The 20511-nt window shown below is 37.0% G+C and overlaps 1 protein-coding gene across 5 annotated transcripts in view; it reads right to left on the reverse strand.

Annotated features, from left to right (window-relative positions):
* PARPBP (PARP1 binding protein) overlaps window positions 1-19628 on the reverse strand; it is a 39261-nt gene extending 19633 nt beyond the window's left edge. For 3 of the 5 annotated variants that reach the window (XR_003533633.1, XM_027679627.1, XM_027679626.1), the window contains exons 1-5: window positions 19479-19628; window positions 13946-14176; window positions 13029-13139; window positions 11369-11539; window positions 8572-8726 (exon numbers count right to left, since the gene is read on the reverse strand). Coding sequence is in view for 3 of the 5 variants with exons in the window: in XM_027679627.1 (XP_027535428.1) it covers window positions 8572-8726; window positions 11369-11539; window positions 13029-13139; window positions 13946-14176; window positions 19479-19628 (818 nt within the window). In the remaining 2 variants the exon portion in view is untranslated. Of the gene's footprint in view, window positions 1-8571; window positions 8727-10328; window positions 10439-11368; window positions 11540-13028; window positions 13140-13945; window positions 14177-19478 lie in introns of those variants that run through there. The other 2 variants (XM_027679629.1, XR_003533634.1) reach the window with 2 other exon arrangements.
* Window positions 19629-20511: the final 883 nt, after the last annotated feature.

Below are 20511 nucleotides of genomic sequence, written 5' to 3' on the forward strand. Positions count from 1 at the left end.
CAGGACGTAGGTTTGTTTAGAGTGTCCTTCTCATAGATGGATGGCCACAGGACTGTAACCTAACATCAATATATCCTAGCTCAGACACCACAGATTTAACCATACTATGGACGGTACAGAACAACTCCACATTTACTCACAGACCTCGAACTCTTGAGCTGCTACTGGCACTTACAATAGAATTTTTAGATACATCTATAACACTGCAAATCACAGTTCTGTCAAAAACCCAAAGCAATGGCTTTATTACTCCAGGTCACACAGCCAAGAGTGACTTGATGACTTATTTTTAACTTCCTCTATGCTTACTGGTGTCCTTCACACTCCTGCCAAATCACCCTAAAAGATTACTTTGCAAATTCAAAGAAAGGTATATTTTGTACACATTAAATTCTGAAGATGAATTTTAGAACTCTAGTTGGGAAAACCTCCACCACATAAAACTCTGCATGTCTACATTCATATAAAATATAAAATAATTGGGCAGAACTAGGTAAGAATAAGAACTGAGTCAGAGGAAAAACAGTTTGTTTATATTGTTTCCAGTTAAAATACATGGAGGGAACTGAGCCAGGGACTTTACTGTTTTGGCTTATTCTGGCTGAACAAGACTCCTGCAAATAACTTAGAAAACCTGAAGTTAACATGAAACTTTTTTTTTTTTTCTTTTTTCTGGGTAAAATCCAAGTATTTCCCCACAATTCTCAGCAATTCCACACTTTTACAGATTAAAGATTATTCAATTCACATCGGATTTGCAGGCTTCATTAAGCAGAAAAATTTACGGTTTGCAGAAATTTAAGCACAATGTAAGCACTTGGCAAAAGAAAAGTCACTATGTCAAGTCTCTCTGTCCACAAGTCAAGACCCATCCAGATCTTAGAAAGGATAGTTTAAAAAAAAAAATAAAATAGATGCTGTTGCACCACTGCTCCAAACCCCACAACTCAATTTAACCACAAAAGAATGAAAAGTTCAAAGGGAGGAAAATAAAATCCTCTACAAGCTGTCCAGAGGTAAGAAGAAAGCACTGTTGAAGAAGAGTTCTGTTTCAGAGGTGTACATAGGAATTGTAGCCAAGTCTCCTGATGCTTCTTGCCAAACTGTTCTATTTTCCTCAATCCTAAACTTACACTTTTCAAAATAATATCCTCAAAAGAGAAAAGTATTGTATTAAATGAGGAGTATCTGTTCCATAAATACTGTGCTGAACCTAGAACTCCAAGACGAACAAGCAGGTGAAAGAATTGACTGAAATTCCCTGTGAAAACTAGGTTCAATTCTTTCTGTCTATAGATATATTGACCTACATCTTTATCATTTCCACACATTTAATATATATATACATGCACATATGCTGGAAGAAAAACTACTATTATACAACTAGCACTGGGCACCTGCACAGTTAATTAATATAATAGCTATTCTTCATTTGCCTCACCAACTGGAAAGGGTCAAACACTACCTTCTTCCATTACACAGTCTAAATTTACACTCTTTTTTCTTATCCACAACAGTCAGGACTGCCGGGTGGGCGGATGAGGGGAAAGCACAATTAAAGACTATGTTAATGTGTACATCTCAGGCCACTGAACTAAGACTTCACTAGCAGCCACTAAATGCTTAGTTTTACAATGTTGAATTAACTTTTTTTTCAATTAAAAAATTCACAAACAGATCAACTGACAGAAGGAATAACTTAACTTTTTCAGCTTTAACTAGCACTAAAAGAGTAGACAGTTCAGGTGGGATTCAGCTCACCTGTCTTGTAGCTAGAGAAAAACAGATGTCTACACATAGATAAAATGAATCACATGCTAAAAATGCCTTATTTGAACCAGTGTTTCTAAAGACAGTTTAAAAAAATAGTACAATGTAAAACTCTACCTGTTAACTAGGCATCAGACAAATCATATCTTCTGTCACTAGTTGCTTCTACTAAAAAGATTCTCAGATCTTGTGCCCACTTGAACCCTTCTCACCTTATATCATGTCAGTCCCAGCTCTGTCTATTTCCACCTCCTTTTCCTTAGCAAAACATCTTTTTTATGTAGAGGTAACTAATTTATAAGAAACTAATATCATGCTTTGTCTATTTGGTTCCTACTGAGACTACACTTAAACAAGCTCCTCTCCTTACCAAAAATCTAAATGGTATTGGCAAGAACTCTTCTTACAGAACTGAGGTCTTAGTATGAAAAATTAATATGATAAAGAGCACTTTTATTTATTTTCTAGAAATATATCTTTTGTGGAAAAGACTAAAGTAGCATAAAGAAGAAAAAAATTTGAGGAAAATGGACAATACTCAAAACCTGATAAAAAGCAGAACAGACTCCTCAAGCCTATTTCAAGAACAGAAAAGAATATATAAATATTCTATTACACTAAGGTCAACATTTTAATTCATTCATTTCAACTTCGACAGATGTAAAAAATAGATGATAAATATACAGCTATCTGACTTAGGCAGTAGGAACAAATATCTTACAACAGATCACAAATACCTAGTGATCACGGGGTGGGGTGGAGATCACAGCCTTTTTTCTTTGTTATGGATTTATAAGATGTCTTAGAACTTGATAAGAACTGAACAGTTATCTAAATTTTTTAATTTAGAGCTATAGAAAGAGAGTAGCAGTAATTCCATTCTCAGACAGAAAGCAGCAGATGTCAGCTAGAGCGTCATCTACCTGGGTAGAAGAGTGGGACAAAATTTATATAGGAAACAGTACAAAATACAAATGCTCCTAACAGAGCAGGAGCTGTGCCTTTAAAGCAACTCTAATGTGTTTTTTTCTAGTTATGTTATAGGAATAAATTAAGAAAATTAGTAGTTCATGTTAATTTAGATTTCAAAATTTCAAGAATAAAATCATATCAGTGAACTTATCTAGATATTAAATACATCTGTAAAATAAAAAATAACTACATCAAAATACTTACAGTGTTTTGATGGAATTTATATAAAAGTTCCACCTCAATCAATGGATGCCTGCATTATTACTCTAATTTCTTAAACCCTACAGAAGTTTATGCTAGGTGAAGACTCTACCTTAGACCTTTTGGAGTTTTGCAGATCATTAGATCCACAATAAAACACAGCAAAAAAGAATTCTGTTGCTGTGTATTTTTCCACATTGCTGTTGCTGCTGATTTTGCTGTATTGGCTAAAATTTCTCTTTTAGTTTGGTGGAAGAAACTGGAGAGACTCTTCATATTCTCCATACCAAGCTAGGCTACTGAAGTCTGGTGATAAAGTTACCATAAAACTAAACAAGTATTCTTCCCAGAATAAGATTCTTGATAAGCAGCCATGGAATCCCATGTGAGAGAGTTATAAAAGGTAAAGGAGCTCAGGAAATTTGATGCTATTAATTACAATAACATTAATTATATTATACAAAAATAATACTGCAAGCACAAGAAGAGTCCATCACAATGCTTAGGAAAATACGTAGAAATACTGGTAGACCAGCTTGGCTCAAACAGTGAACTGATGACAGTTTGAATGCAAAAGGGCTTTACACAGGATGGTGAAGGGATGGGTTACAAACTATCTAGAAACATTGCCTGGGCATCTAGGTTTGTCGTCAGGAAAACCAAAGCTCAGCTGGAGTTGAGAATCACAAGGAATGTTAAAGCAGCCTCACCTACTGAACAAAGACAATGAGGAACCTTTGCTGAAAGGCACAGTCCAACAGTGTGGACACAGACGAAATTGAGGTTCTCTGTGCTTTCTTTGCGTCAGTCTTCACCAAGATGGTCTCCCAGGCCCGATTAGAGAATGTTTTCAGAAAAAAATTGTCAGCAGTGGATAAAGATCAAATCAGGCTTTACTTGCCAGTACTGAGTACATACAAGCACATAGAACCAAGTGGACTGCATTCAAGAACATTAATAGAACTGGCAAATGCACTCATAAGACCACTCTATACCATCTTTGAAAAGTCATGGTGATCAGGAGAGGTCCCTGACAAAGCGAGAGAAGCAAATAATTGCAAAAAAAAAGACAGTCTGGTTGGATGGACAATTAGATGAGGAAAAAACTGGTTAGATGATTGAGCTCAGAAGGTAGTAAACATGTCGCACTTTATCTGGAGGCCAGTAAAAATGGAGTACCATAGGGGCCAATCATGAAACCTGCTTTTTTCTATTGTCTTTGGCAGTGACTCGATGATAAAAATACATGCTTATCAAGTTTGCAGATGATACCAAATTGGATGGAACTGTCGATATGCTTGAGGGCAGAGCTGCCACGCAAAGATACCTAAACAGACCAAAGGAACGAGTTGACAGGAACCATATGAAATTTAACTACACATGCAAAGTCTTGGAAAGGAATAATCCCTTGCAATGATACAGGCTGGGGAGCAGCTCTATGTAAAAGAACCTGGGAGTCTTGGTGCATGTTCAGCAAGCTAGCCCTGAGCCAGGAGTATGCCTTGGCAGCAAAGAAGGCCTACAGTATCCTTGGCTGCATTAACAGTAGCGTAGCCAGTAGTCTGAGGAATGTGATTATCCCTCTCTAATCAGCACTCGTTGGACCAAATTTAGAATACTGCATCCAGTTCTGGGCCCCCAGTCCAGGAAAGACACTGATAAACTGGAGTGAGTTCAGCAGAGGGCTGCCAAGATGGTCAGGGAGACATGCCCTGTGAGAAGCAGCTAAGGGAACAGCTTGTTCAGTCTGGAGAAGAGAAGGCTTCGGGAGGATTTACTGACAGCTTTCCAATAACTACAAGGTGGCAACCAAGAAGACAGAGGCAGCCTCCTCATGTTGACAGTTAGTGAAAAGAGACAATAGACATAAATTGAAACAAGAGAGGTCCCAACTCTATATAAGAAAGAAAACCCACAACTTTTCACCATATGAGGACACAAGCAGTGGAACAGGTTGCCAAAGAGAGAGATTGAAAACCTCCAAGGATGAAGTCTGCACAAAGCTTGACTGAATAAAGCCCTGATTAACCTGAGCTGACCCCATAATTAACCCTGGTTTGAGTGGGATGTTGGACCAAAAACTTCCCAATGTTCCTTCCAACCTGAATTACTCTATGATCCTAAGTTTAAGGAATCCTATATACAATGTTTTGCATACACTCGCACAACTTTCCAGTAACATTAGACCACAAAACTCCAGTGCTGCGTGAAAGCTGTCCAATTAACTCAAACATTCAGCACAAGCCCAGATAAAGCACAATATGCTGTCTCTCCCAAAATACTGCATCTCCAGATGCAATCTCAGTTTCACAAAGGCAACACATAAGAAATAGCATTTCTCCCTGTCAAGGGAAAGCTGAATGCACTAATCCACATGATCAATGTGAGCTGTTTAACGGCTACAACCGGCTGCAGGAGGCTGCTCAGGGACCCGAAATGCAAACCCGCTGCGAAGCTCTGCTGTCGCTCCAATGGGTTGAGTGAAACATCACGGGGAGCTCGAACCAACTGCGATGTGAGCTGGGCGATGGTGACACCCAGTGGTCACTGCCTGCACCAAGGGCAGGGCCCAGCTCCTAGGAGAAGATGTGCTGCCCATCTCCCAACTTTCCTACTCCACGAAACCAGTATATATATGTATATGCACACCTCCCCTATACGAACCATCAAGTGCAGCAACCAATATGACAAAAGACTTCCCATCGTTCAGTTTTAAGTCACACATTTACTGAGCTTGAAAAAAGTCATTCCAGAAATATATTCAGTTCTTCTGGCCTTAAAGAAAAGAACTTCCAGAATGATTAATTAGTACTGCATTTTTTCATTCATACCAACAAGAGTTTTCAGACCCTAAGGTGTATAATAGTCATCCACTTCACTGACAAATACATTGTTGATATGTTCCTTGACAAGAAGCAGGCACAAAGAAGAACATCCAAGCTCTCCATTTACTGTATAAACATTGTCCAAGTCTTATATGTACAGTGTCTATAAACAGTTTTAGTATTACAAGTTTTACAGCATCCTCAAATGTTAAGGAATGTTCACGTTACTGATTCTTGAAAGATTAGTGATTTCTTCTAATCTTAGACATCTGGAGAATGAGGAGACACAAACTTGAACTATTTCAGCATGCCGGAGATTTGTGAGAATGTTCGTTCTGCTCAGTGAATACACCTTGAAACTGTCAAAGTTCATTTTGTCTTTCCATTTCTCCTGCTATCAGGAGTGCCACAGTTGAAACAAATCATCATAGTTTCATTAAATTTCCACTCTGTTTGACAGATTTTCCTTCCCTCATCTCATCTACTGTTCACTTTCTTAGCTGAATGATGGGGAGATTAGAAACACATTTTTTTAATTCTCCACAGATTAGGAGTTACTTGGTTGCACAATATCTCCCACTATGTTCAAGATATCCTTAAGCACATCACACCACTGTCCAGCATCTTCAGTTTGGTTTCTAGATTTCCAAAGCAAAGGACTTGATTGAAGCAGATGAAGAAAACAGTTTTCAGCATGTGTCCCACCATGTCCCAGCACTTTTTTAGCTACTTGTAAATTGTGCAGGTACAAGTTTCACAAGATCTCCACTGTATCAAGATGAAACTGAAATAACAGACTTCCAATCATTAGGTAAACAACCAAAAATACTGCATTTTTCTAGTGGCATAGCTAATACAGGGACCTGGTTATCGCAGGTTTGCTAATCTCTGCATCAGAGAAACAGCAGTGCAGCAGACAGGTTGCCCAGTTTGCTCCTGGGTTTCTCAGCAGGTTTCTAAAGACAAAGCAATTGAAACTTCTGTTACATTGCTGCTTTTTTAACTCTGCTCTTTAGTTTGCAGGAGTTTTACAAATTTCTTGTGTAAAACTGCATCCTCTGAAATTCACGACAACTGCCATATCACAGGCAGGACACACAGACAGTCTTCCTTTATGTGACATACCAAACACTTAAAAACATCTTTTTGTTGACCAGTGCTGTGACCCTCACTGTTTCTAAGCCGTATATACTAGATCTATAATATTTGAGAACATCAGCATAGTAATGAAGATTCTTTCAAAGACAGCTAACTGATTGGTATATTTCTATAAGCACCGAGCTACTATATAGATACATATATAAAGACAATATTAGTATTTTACATTGTGAGGTTATAAAGCCCATATAGAGAGATACTAGAAACACCACAGTACCATCAGCTTCCACTCAGCAAGACCACCAGTGATACCTGTATGTATTCATTCAACTTAATGAGCATACCAGAATCTGAATTTAACAAGTTTTATATCCCAGAATAAATGGGACAGCAGGTACAGCATGGAAAGTTACAGAATAGATATCTCAATGCCAAAAAGAATTTCCAAGCTCTAGAGAATTCATGCAATTAGAAACTAATAATTCCCAGCAACTATACCACTCTGATTTTTGTCACATTTAAACATTCTCCCTTTTAAACAGAGGAATAATTAACAAGATGTAGTATTTTATGTTATACTTTTCTGAACTGTGTATGCCTGAAAATGTGGTCTTTCCATTGTAAAAAGTAAGTTCATGTACATAAATGTTTTTTCATTTCTCACTTTTTATCAATGTACAGGGTCAGATACAATTTAAATAAAGAAAAAAGCATATAGTATACATTGAGCTAAGAGTTTTCTTTAATCACCAGCACAGACAGTATGTCTTTGGCATCCAGAATGTTAAAATGAAAGAACAAAGTAAGAAAAAAACTGCAAAACAACTTCAGAAATACTTCTGCTTCTAGATTCAATGTAAACTGAACAGAAGCTTAAATAACGCTTATGGTTTTGCTTATAACATTTTGTTTTCTGCTGTGAGGATTAGATTCAATTCAAACTAAAAAAAAGAGTCTTTAGTATCAAGGACAGAACTATTACAGCTGATTTGCTAAAGTTTTGTATGGAAAAATTACTGACTGTAAATGAAAAAAATTACTAATTTCTATAAAGCTTAAGAAAATAGCTCTTCTGTCTGTAGCAATGCCAGCACTTATCAATTCAAATTCCTGTGTTACATTTACACTCCTCTAATTAATCACACATTTATAAGCCTGCCCAAAAGACTAACTTCAGTTCTTCAAAAACATTCAAAATCAGCTACTCCATCAGAGCCTTCCTAAGAAATAATTCATACACTTCACTTATGTAGCTAAAATGAAGAAAAAAAGAAAGGCTAAATAACCAACACTGTCATTTTTTAGCAGCAATAAAGACTCCTTTACATAAGAGTAAAAAGAATGAAATGACAAAAAGGAAGTCATTAACTATCAAGAAGTAAAGCACATATCAGTTTATGTACTTACCATACTCACAAGATAGAAATCTTTGTAAGCTCATTTACAACTAGGGAACTAACCAAATCACCATACATACATACATTTGACAAAAATTTAATACAAAAAAAACCTTCAAAAAGCCATAATTTTATCCCAATTGTTTTTCAATTAGTTATATTTTAAAACAAGGTTTAATTTTCAAACACTTACTCTGAATTATTTAATAAGTACATTATTTGATTTTCTTTTGTTCCTTCTCATTGGAACACACGCACAAGAAAAAGAGGTGCTCAACGAGACAAAAATATAACAGAAAATCTATTACCTGGGATTTAAGATTTCACCAACAATTTCTTGCAGCTTGTCAATAAAAGTAACAAAGTTGGAGAGCCCCTTTACGTGGGCTCTTAAAGGATCATATAAAGAAGATGCACAGTCTCTTCCTCCAAGTTCTATGGTTCGGATAAAAGATGTTGCCATCTATTAGGAGAAATATTCAGAAATATGAAACTGTAGACATACATGAACTGTACACATGTTGAAGTGGGCCTCTCCTACAGTTTTGCAAACAGTGTATAACAGCTGGTTGATAGCAGAAATAATTTATCTGAAATCAACAGAATGCCTCAATGAAAAGTTCTGGACATCTCACCATACATATTTGCAAGATCAATACTTAAATAGTTCAGTAGTATTAAAAAAAGAAAATATAAGCCAAAGTTAAAATGACCCGGTGAATTTGATATTTATATTAGCCCTTTGAAAGCTTAGAAAAAAACTTCTTAAAACAGGGTATAGAACTCTTGCTGTTGATGCTGTTTAAACACTCATGCTGGCCTCACAAAAACTACTCTTATATTGAAGGCTGTCTGTGACCCAAGAACAATTTTAACATAAGCATGTAAAAGCTGACTTCAGTATTATATCTATTTTCAGAGATGCAAATAATGTATATTCAAATCTTATGAAAAATGATGATAAGGCTTCTATCATTCTGAAAGTTCTATATATTTTTATATGCTATAAGACAACGAAAACAAGAGATGTGTCAAAAGCGGTATACCTTGGAGTACAACCCCTGAAATCTTAAAGTAACAGTCAGAACAAAAATCCTAGCAGTTGTTGAGAAAGGTGAAAGTAAAGATAACAATCCAATACACTTGACACACATTCAGTAATATTAATTCTACATATAAATTTTAATTTCAGACTGCGGAGCTAAATCATAAAGATCTTAGGACTGGAAAGAGTAAAACTGGAATTACTCCAGCAAAGAAAGTAAAACTGCCAGTATTCCTGTTTCTGTACTAAAGATTTCCTGTGGATCAAGTACACAGTTCATAGGACCTCACCTTCCCAAGGGAAAACATTCTAGGTTTGCAAGATTTCTACAAGACACAGATGCCAGAAAAGACGACTTCTTTGCATGGTAGAGAAGTTTTCCCTCTGGCAACTGTGAAGAAGAGGTAGTAAATCCTGTCCAAACACATACAAGCTTCTTTTACAATGTTAACAGAGCATTAGGAGCTAAAATAATTAATACTGGAACTGAGATTTCACAAATTTTCTGTATTTATTAAACAACAAAAATTAAGAATGCAGCTGCTTCAGTGCCTGCTACATACCCATATTGTTTTATCCCTGTCTGCACTAAGACTACTCTGCTGCAAAATTTGATGATTATTTTGAGTATGAGGGACCACAGTGGTTCTTTGGAGAAAAAATTCTTATTTACCCTATTTGAACTATTTTTGAGATGGCTCTGTGCTGACTAAAACAATTGCAAGGATAAATGCACCTCACATACCAGACTAGATTCTTTAGCAACAAGCCTCTAGGAGCACTGTATGTTGATGCTGTAGCTTTCTAAATTCCTATACAAGGGCATTGAGAAAGACTACAAAACTGTCTGGAGGCTTTTTTTTCTAGTTCTCTGCCTTCGAGAGTAAAATGAGCAGAAATGTCCCATATCAATCTCATCTTAAAGACTATTTCAAGACTGATCAAGCTACAAGTGACTAGAAAGCATTACCCTCCCCAAATTCTGAGTCAAATCTGAAAAAATTGCAATACTACACTTACAAACTTCAGCCTCTCTTCTAGTCTACATTTTAAAGGAGGGGTTTTGTCACCAGATTGCTCTAAGAAAAGAAATTTCTTCACAGAAATACTTTAGGTTCCAGATGTCTCAACTTTGACAAACACACATAAAAATGCTGGTTTACTATTTAACCAAAATACATACAGCACTTCAAAACTGAAACACATTGTAATGCATCATTAATGACTTGGTTTGGTTAATGTGAATACTGCATTCTGATACTTATTGAACTCAATCTCATTGCTATATTGGGCTTGTATGATCAGGTTTTGGTAGGCAGGTGGTATAAGGGTGGCTGCTGCGAGAAGCTGCTAGAAGTTTTCCCTATATGTGACAGAGCCAATGCCAGCCAGCTCCAAGACAGACTGAGCCCACCAGCAACAGCTCCTGGGATAAAATACTTAAGAAGGGAAAACCAAAACCAAACCAAACCTGCACGACAGCAGCCGAAGAGAGGAGTGAGGATATGTAAGAGAAACAGCTCTGCAGTCACCACGGCCAGTGGACAAGGAGGGAGAGAAGGTGCTCCAGGTGTCAGAGCTGTGATTCCCCTGCAGCCCATGATGATGACCATGGTGAGGCAGCTGTGTCCCTGTAGCACATGGGGGTCCACAGGGGAAGCAGATCTCCACCTGCAGCCTGTGGAGGGCCCCACACCAGAGCAGGTGGATGCCTGAAGGAGGCTGTGACCCCTCTAGAAGGCCAGTGCTGCAGCAGGCTCCTGGCAGGACCTGTGGATCCATGGAGAGAGGAGCCCATGCTGAAGCAGGTTTGCTGGCAGGACTTGTGATCCTGTAGGGGTCCCATGCTGGAGCAGTCTGTCCCTAAAGGACCACATCCCATGGAATGGACCCACACTGGAGCAGTCTGCAGAGAACTGCAGCCCACAGGAAGGAGAAGTTTGCAGAGAACTGTCTCCTAAGGGAGGGACAGGGTGGAGCAGGAAAAGAGTTGGAGGAGTCCTATCCCTACAGAGGAAGTTCATTGACTCTGAAACAGAAGTTTCATTTGACACACATACCAGGAAAATGGACATTTTCTTCTTCTGTGAGGCATGTTTCAGGTTAGTGAAGGCTTCTCTACCAAGTCCTCTGTCAGGAACATTTAGAATATGAGCCAAAGCCAGATCATCCTTAGAATTCACCAACAGGCTTAAATATGAACAGACAGACTTCTTTGCCAGGATTGATGCCTGTATAAGAAAACAAATTGGTCATCCCACTGCTAAATTATGTTCCATTTTATTTTAAAGCTAATTAGACATGTACTGATATGATTTCTGGAAGAGTAAGAAATTCACCTTGCATAATTTCAATTTATTTGTGAGGACTCTGGAAGCCTTGCTGAAAAGCAAACATGACAAATAATTAAGAATTACGTATACTATTCTTGAATATTCACAAAATATTTGAGAGTTGGATCTCTAGTTATTAAAATTGGCTATAAATTTCTAGTTAGAAATGTCTTCACATATATACCTTTTCTATCCCAAGGCAAATATTAAACTACACAAGAATTTGTCATTAACTTCAAATAGACTAAGATTTTAAACTACTTGCCAGCTCTGCGACAGATTCAGTGATTTTTCTCTTGACTTCCAGGGGATTTCAATCAAAGAAACTCCACTGATTGAGTTTGGACAAAAAATTGTGACCCAGCCTGACCCACATAACCAAAATATAACATTGTAATTGCTAATATTGCAGCACTGTTCTGGACCCTGTAAGAACAACAGTCCCAGGGCAGAAGAATTTGCAGTTTTGTTACAAGCAAAGATCAAAAAAAGGCCATTAACAGAGGAAAGTATAATGAGAAAACTTATATCTGCCATAGAATGTCTTCTTATTCAACAGAACGTATACAACAAAAATGTAGACAGTATCAAAACCTAACATGTATGTGTGACAGCCTGCAAAGACAGACCTAAGAGAATATAAAAAAGCAAAGAATATTTTTACTGCACAAGTCAGAGCAGCAAGAGAGCCATCATGTTAGTGATACAAGTGCTATTTAGGTGAGAGTTCAGAAAATATTTTCTTGTTCAGAAATATTTTGAATTATACTGAAATATTGATTTGAAATTGCCACTTATTTTGAGAAAAGCAAGTTTGGAAATGAGTAAAGCTACAGCATTTCAAGCATTGTTATACAGCATTCAGAGGTTCTTATTTTGGTGGTTGAAAGGGTAAAAGGAAAGAACCCAGCACTTCCTAGAGAGTCCTCAATTCCTCTACTGGGACAGCCAAACTTTGTTTGCTTTGCTACAGCTGCCACTACAGTGGCTATTTAGATTTCTTCTGTATGTAAGGGAGTACGAGTTAACAAAATGAAATCAAAGAAGTTTACTTCATTTTGCAGCATTGGGAAAATCATTTAACACTTACTCAAGACAATGTCTGAGTGATGCTGTACTTGTAGAAAAATTTATTCCCTGGTGTTTCAATGCAGATTAAGTCTACATCAAGTGCCTGCAATAAAAGGACTGTCTCACAGAACATAAATTTCAGCACATAGCCCCGTACACACCTACAATGTACTCAAATGATACAGAGTTTGAATACACAGGTTCTATATTTTTTAAACCATCCACATTTGAATACCAAAATTGGAAAAGGAAATTATGCTATATTTTATCTTTTCAATATATACAGAACATTACAACAGACAGAAATAATTTTTACCTTCACATTCTCCTGGCCCTGTCTGTCGACTTGTGTAGAAGGAGCAGGAAGAACAGAACCATTATTTTCTTGCACATTAGTTATGCCAGAAATGAATTCCAACAGTTGAACCTTTAATAAAAAGATCAGAATAAACTTCAATATGAAGATGACTAGAAAGCAAAAGTGGTTTTAAAACCTGGTGTAAACCTACACCTCTGCCAGTTTGGTCATGTTTGAGGTTAACGCAGCCCTTACAACCCACTTTTGGTTTCAGTCTTTAAAAGTACAACCTATGTTTTGGAGAACATTTAATATCTTACGCCAAGTTTAGGAAGAGCTCATTAACCCACTCAAGTTCTCTGTCTTCCCCATGAAAACAGTGAGGGAAAAAACACATTAAAAAACCCCAAACAAACAAAAGACCTGCAACAAACTGCAACAGAGCTGTGACTGAGTGGCTGAATTGGAACGTCTTTTGGATTCTGAAAAAATCTAACGTGGAACTAAACATAATAAACAGAAGTTTTTGCTTAAAGAGCATAGTATTTTCAAAATGGTAATAATTAAAAATATTACAGCTGCATATCAACATACATCCAAAACTCCATGGCATGTGTTAATTACTAAGATTTGTTCCAGTTTTACCAAGTTTCTACAGTTCATTTTTCACTTCCATTTATGTCAAGGAGCAATATATTCATAGAAGAGTTGTGGGACTCACCCATCCAGCAGGATAAAAGGAAGAAATAATTTTTGAGTAAATTTAAAATCTCTTTAAAATATTTAATAATTTAAACTCAAGTGCTTCCCCAACAGAAACACTAAGTAACTTATGAATAACTCAGAGATCCTGTGCACAGTTAGAAGTGTCATAAATCCATGGAACCAAAAATATGCCAAAACAACATCAGAGATCAAACAAACATAATACTTACAGGGGCTATGCTTTCATCTTCAGGTAAAAGTCCAAGACTATAGCACTTCTGACATATGTCTACTAGATCTAACATATTGCTTTTTGCTAAGAAGGTGTGATAGGCTTTTTTTACATCAGCATAATTTTCAGGTTCTTTCATGTTTTCATATGATAATCCCAGTTTGTCATGTAACAAATAGTTCCAAGTTTCCAGCACATCACTAAGTGATACTGTGAAGTCTCCATGGTGCTAACAGAACAAAAAAGGCAAAAAATACTGTTTCATATTCAGCATGGCTTTAAAAAATAAATTTAAAACAAGTTGCATATATATTTTTGAAAAAACTATTATCATCTAAGTTTATAATAAACAAATTCTTACTTATAGTTGAAGTTCTTCCAGTGCTTTGCATCTATAGTTGAATTTCATTATACGCAGTATTTGTTCCTGAGCTTTAAAATATCAGATATGTATATTGGTCTTTACTCATAAGAAAAGACACTGAATGTTGCAGGACTACTTCTTGCCTAAAGTTATTTATTTGCAGAAATAATTTTCAGCATGGCAGGTATTTACTTCCCAAAGGCAGTAAACACAGCTCTCTTACCTTGCTTCAGGCAGTAATCTAGGAAAACATGTCAAAAAAAAGGAGGGGTTCTTTCCTGTGATAGTACAGCTATACTTTAGCATAACATTGTTGCTAGATCCTTCTAATAAATACATTAAAGCAATACACACCCATCTGTTACTAGCACCACAACTAATATTAACTATACAGCGTAGACCACACTCATATCCAGCTTCTGGCCCAGTCTCCCTGTCAGAATTATTAGATTATGTTCCATGTGCCCCTCTGCCTTCTCCTCCAACTCCTTGCTCTTACCACCTTCTCTTTCACAACTGGACTCCTCATTTTTGCCCACACGCTGCTCTTGGATCTAGGTACCAGGCCCCACTTCCTGCTGCTAAACTTTTTCACCCAAGCTCCTTTTATTCGAGTTAGACCTCAGATTATGTGCAATAAGTAATTTCACAATTGTAGAAAATTTTCCAGTTTTCATCCAGTTTTTTCAACAGAGTCCACACTACTGGTGTCTAAAGCATTCCCCAACATATGGCAGCAAAAAAGAGCTGCCGTGTAATCCATCATGTAACACAATATAACACTTGCCCTGTAACCAAGTAACAAGCTTTGCTTTGCTATGTCCATAATGGCAGATAGTGCCCGTCTAATTAAACCTGGAAAGGTTTAATTCTATTTCATGACATTTTCACATTAAGTAAATTAATTACCTATAAACACCATTAGCAAGGGAACAAAACACTAAACACAAAAACATGAGAAAGTCTAGTAATTTAAGTCATTCCAACCCAAATGATCCCTCCTTAGGGTTCTAGCGTATTTAGCACAACTTTCCCAATAGATCTGGTTAAATACACGATTCCAAAATCCTGAAAGTCAATTATTTTGATATTGTCTAGGAAAAAAAACTAAGAGTGAAAATGAGAGTACTCATACATATTATTTTCAGAGCACTTTTTGCCTTCTAATTTGTGCATGGGTTATGATAAATCAGCTCTATGAACTTACATGCTATTCCACATATCACCAGAATATTAAAATGTCATATATATTTTCTGAAAAGCACCTGACTTGCATTTCAGCCTCTCAAAAAATTAAACATGTAATCATATTATAATCCAATTTAAACAGATCAAAACAGCAGTAGATTGGGAAAAAAAATGTTTTCTCACTTTGTTTTGAAACAAAATCCTCCAGAAGTACTAAGTTAAAGTACTACTTCATATGATATCTAATAAATCAAAACCTTTCCTCACCAGATCAAGGGCTTGCAGAGATTAACAAAGTTTATATTAGTGCTGAAAAAATATTTTAAATCCAAATAAAATTGCATTCCAGATACTAACCTTTGTGATCAGGTGTTCACTGTGATGCTGTATTCTATTACTTACACAGTCCATTGGTCAAGTATGTGGTTTTAAAATTAATTAAAGAAATAATGTACTGTTTTGCAGTAAGCATATGTCAGCTGGCTCATAGCTTAAGGAAGTTCAAAAAGGCCCATGCTTTCATTCCATTATAGGCACGGCAAGTATTTCATTTCATATGCATAGAATCAATAAGATATTATTGGTTCCATTCACTTCACTTGCAGATAGTGCCATATGCTAAGTTTCCTTGGACTCTTATATTAGAATATCTGAAACCCACTAGCAAAATTACATGCCTAAAGACACCATTTTTTAGTATTTTTGTAGGTATTGCAAGCTTTCTAGGGCTAACTACATAGCAAATCAACTTTTTTCACTTTATTTTGACAGAAAATTGTTTTAAAAAACAGAAAGTTGTGTATTTCAGCAATAACGTTGTCTCCCACCTTCCCCAAACATATGGTCACTAGCCTTTTTTGGAATATGTGTGTAGAAGACTGCTGTGCTTAACCACCACCCACATGTTTTCTCTAGTTCTATTATTTTTAGGCATGCTCCTAGACTGCAGTATTGTTTCTGGCTTTGTCCTTGAGTTTCTGTGAGATTCTGCAGTCTTGTCACCTCCAGTCCTACTAAGCCTTGCATACACTCTCACACAGAAAAGTTCCCAAACGGTGGTATAAAAAGCACATTGAAGTAGTATAAAGCAGCATTTTGACTAAGTATCCTATAACAGTAAATGTTGACATTGCCGTGCAGAGATTTAGAAACTGGTTCATGTAAACACAAGTGTATGGACATCTGATAGTTGTTATATTGCAATCTGCAGAAACAGTGAAGGTATAGGCTGATATCCCAAGCTTAGAGGAATTACAGTATTACTTGGCATGGGTACCAAAGACCTTCTTTTTTGTTGGGGGGGGGGGGGGGGGGTTGGGGTGTGGACAGCAGAGAGTGTCAGGGGAAAAAGCACCAGAGTCAAAGAGAGTAGAGGTATTCTCTGTTTAAGGAGGACTAGAGAGCTACCGTATGTATGGGTCAATAGAACAGTAGTTCCAACAACAGAATCATGAAACAGGCAAAGTAAATATTGTAGTCATCCAACCAACAAACCAGTAACAACAAAGTCAACAATATCAACTACACTGGTAATAAAAACACACGACTGAAAATTTAGAACCCTCTTGGCTAGAAACGAACAAAACAAAAACCCCCACACACCACATCCATGCTTCCCCCTCTACCCCTTAAAACAGACACCTGTAATACTATAGAGGAGAGGGGTGGGAGGGAGAAGAAGACAAAGTCCTATTGATAAGTTGGGGAAGATGCCTCAAAATTTAAGTAGCAAGAGTTTTTTGACACAGTTAAAACAACTCCAGCTGTTAAGCAACACAAAAATACAAGAAACAATAACTTAAATATTTATGATTTAGTTACAGAGGTTATGGGAAACTACAGTAGAACAGTCTCAGCATATCATTTGCTTTTAAAAAAAAAATCCAATTAAATATTTATTACTGCAACCTTTTTTCTGAAGAAGAGCCTGCCCCTTGTAGAGGTGACTACTCAGCACTGGTGAGACCACATTCAAGTACTCTGACCAGTTCTGGGCTCCTCAGCACAAGGGAGACACACTGACAATACCAGAGGGAGTCCAACAAAGCTCAGTTAATCATCCACAAAGATGATTAAGGGACAGGAGCACCTCAGGTATGAGGAAAGGCTGAGAAAGCTGGGGCTGTTTAGGCTGGAGAAAGGAATGCTCATGGAGGATCTGCTCAATGCATATACATTTCTGAAGGGAGGGTGCAAAGAGGACGGAGTCAGGCTTTCCTAAGGTGTCCAGTGGTAGGACCAGAAGTGATGGGCACAAACTGAAGCACACACAGGTTCCCTATGAACATCAGGAACATTAGGAAACGCTTTTTTACTTTGAAGTATTGGCACAGGTTGCTCAGGGAGGTTATGGAGTCTCCATCCTCAGAGACATTTGAAAGATATCTGGGCAACTGAAAGTCCTGAGCAACTGGCATTGCCAGGTTGTCCTGCTTGAGGGAGGCTGAATAAGCTGACTTCAGAGGTCCCTTCCAACTTCAACCATTCTGTGATTCTGTGAAAAATTAATCATACTGAAGAACAGCCAAGACAATGTCTCTTGGTAGCATCATTACAATATGTTACAAGCAACATATTATACATAATTGCTTCCAATTGGTAGGAGAGTCTCATTACAAAAAGGGAGACAGATACAACAGTTTAAGGGACTAAAGCTGTAAACCAACTCTGGATTTTTCTTCATTTGCCAACAAGGAAACAGGACAATTTGGGAAAACCATTTCAAGAAATACAAGATACTGAGCAGAACATAACATTCTTCAGTCAGCATACAAAATGCAGTCATGGAAGCACAGAGTAGAACCAAACCACACACCAAAACTGCTTTTGTACAGACCAGAAATATACAAACACAAATTTCCAAAGGGAAAATATATTTCTAAAATTAACATTAAAGAACTTTTTCTGCCAGTATCACAGCTCTAGTGCTAGAAGAGATTTACAACACCTTTAAGAGCAGTCTGAGAATTTAAACTCACAGTTTCAGGAAAAAATAATTGTTTTATACATTTTGGTTTTCCCCACTACCTAAAACAACCATGGTCTGAAAATGACAAGCTAATTATTTGACCTAATAACCTATCTTCTACCCCTTCTGATCCACAAGTGCAAATACACTCAAAACAATTAGCCTCAACTGAACTTCATCTTGAAAACTGTTATTTTTATTTCAAACCTTAAGAAAGGTTCTTCTCTTGAAAGTGTTCCTAGATTTTAGATCTATACTAACAAATCCAGGTAAAAGGTATTCGCTTTCTCTACAGACCTTACGCCGCTTGTCTTTACGCCACATGGCCACGACTGTGGTACAAAACAAAGTATTTTCAGAGGAATTCAAAGCATAGATTTTCTTTTTTCTTTCATTCCTGCTACTTGATCGGTGTTTATCAGACTGTTTGCTACCCTCATTCTGGTGAAATTTAAGGCTAATAGATTACGAAACTTTTTAAATTTTCAGGAGTTCTTCAAAAAGCTTAGTTATTTTTCATTTCTCCTGCAGATAGAGATAACAGTTAAAAACACCAAATACATTAAAATTGTCCAGTCTGCTAAAGAAAGAAAATAGTTTTTTTGCTGTTTGTGGTAGGTTGCATTTTTGGTTTGTTTGGTTTTTTTTCAATTAGAGCCAGTCAATAGCCTATTAGCACAATTATTTTTATTGCACTAATTGACTTTATTATTACAATAGATGTCTATCCTACAGGTGTTACGTTAACAATACAAAATCATTGTATTTAAATCAGAGACTTAACAAGGAACATGCTTACAACTGTAATGCTCCCATCTGTCTTGCAGTTCTTTTTCCTAAGTCCTGATTCAATAATCATATTAATTTTAGTGCCTTGCTGCATCTGACCCTCAGATGCACCCTGCTTTAACAAACAGCAATGAAGTGATCAAAACTGCCATTTCATGTTGGTGCCTAAGCAGTAAGTGAACAAAGTTTAAGTACCAAGAACATATTGAAGAGAATGCTAACCTGTTTATTGACTTCAGCCATGGACAGTTGCAATGCCATCAGCATGCAGTCTGCTCCACATACTGTAGTTCTTTCAGAGTTTGAAAATAAACGCCATTGCCTTCTGAAACACTTGACCAAGTTTAAAATTCTTTGCTGGAAAGTAATCATTGTCTAGAGTAGAAAACAGAGATAATCAAGAGAAAAATGAATATAACTATGCAAGAAGCATATGCATGACTTCACCTTCCAATAAGCTGTGCAAATCCTGTTGTATCTTCTTAAAGATCAAGTTCCTTCAAGAAACTCTTTCCACTTAACCAGACTTGCCTCACTGTGACAAAGCAACTGTGAAGATAAGGGGTTAAAAGTATGTCACACTTTCATGAAGATCCCTTACTTTCCTTGTACGTTATACCAACATAAAAGAATGTTATCACAAATATGACAGTCTTTTTGTCTCCAAAAGCAGCCTCAGAGTGACTTCTGTAGTTTCTGCATTCACTATACATTCTGAACAGGGTATATGAGGATGTTTTAAACATGGAAAGAGAGATTTAGTATTTCTAAGACTTACTAAGACAACTGTAAATACTTTTGTTATCTATGTAGTCTTCCTTTATTTCTTTTTTTTTTTTTTAATTCTGTAAGTCTTTATCTCCCCTATTTCCTCTGACAATAATTGGACTACTTCATGCTTTGGTCTTTTTCACCTTCTTGCATTTGTCAAGACATAGGTACTAGACACTGTAGTAAAGATTTGCCTTTAAATTTGTTCTCTTCTGAAACAAAGTTCCTTAATACCACAGTGATAGTAGAGGAGCAATACCTATGCTGCTTACTTCCAGAACACAAAACCAATTGTTTGCTTTATTTCACCTAGCTAAGGCAGAGCTCATACTGGGTTTGTTTTTTGGTGATTGGTACGACTGGAAAAAGGGATGAAGCATGTGCGAGGGGCAGGGAAAGCAGGAGACATCAGGCAACAGTCAAGACTGCAACAGCAACTACACCTTCTCACTCTCCAAAACGTCTGAAGAGGACAACCTATTTT

The sequence above is a fragment of the Neopelma chrysocephalum genome, unplaced genomic scaffold (genome assembly GCF_003984885.1).
Source record: "Neopelma chrysocephalum unplaced genomic scaffold, ASM398488v2 Primary Assembly neopelma1_59, whole genome shotgun sequence".
NCBI lineage: Eukaryota > Metazoa > Chordata > Aves > Passeriformes > Pipridae > Neopelma > Neopelma chrysocephalum.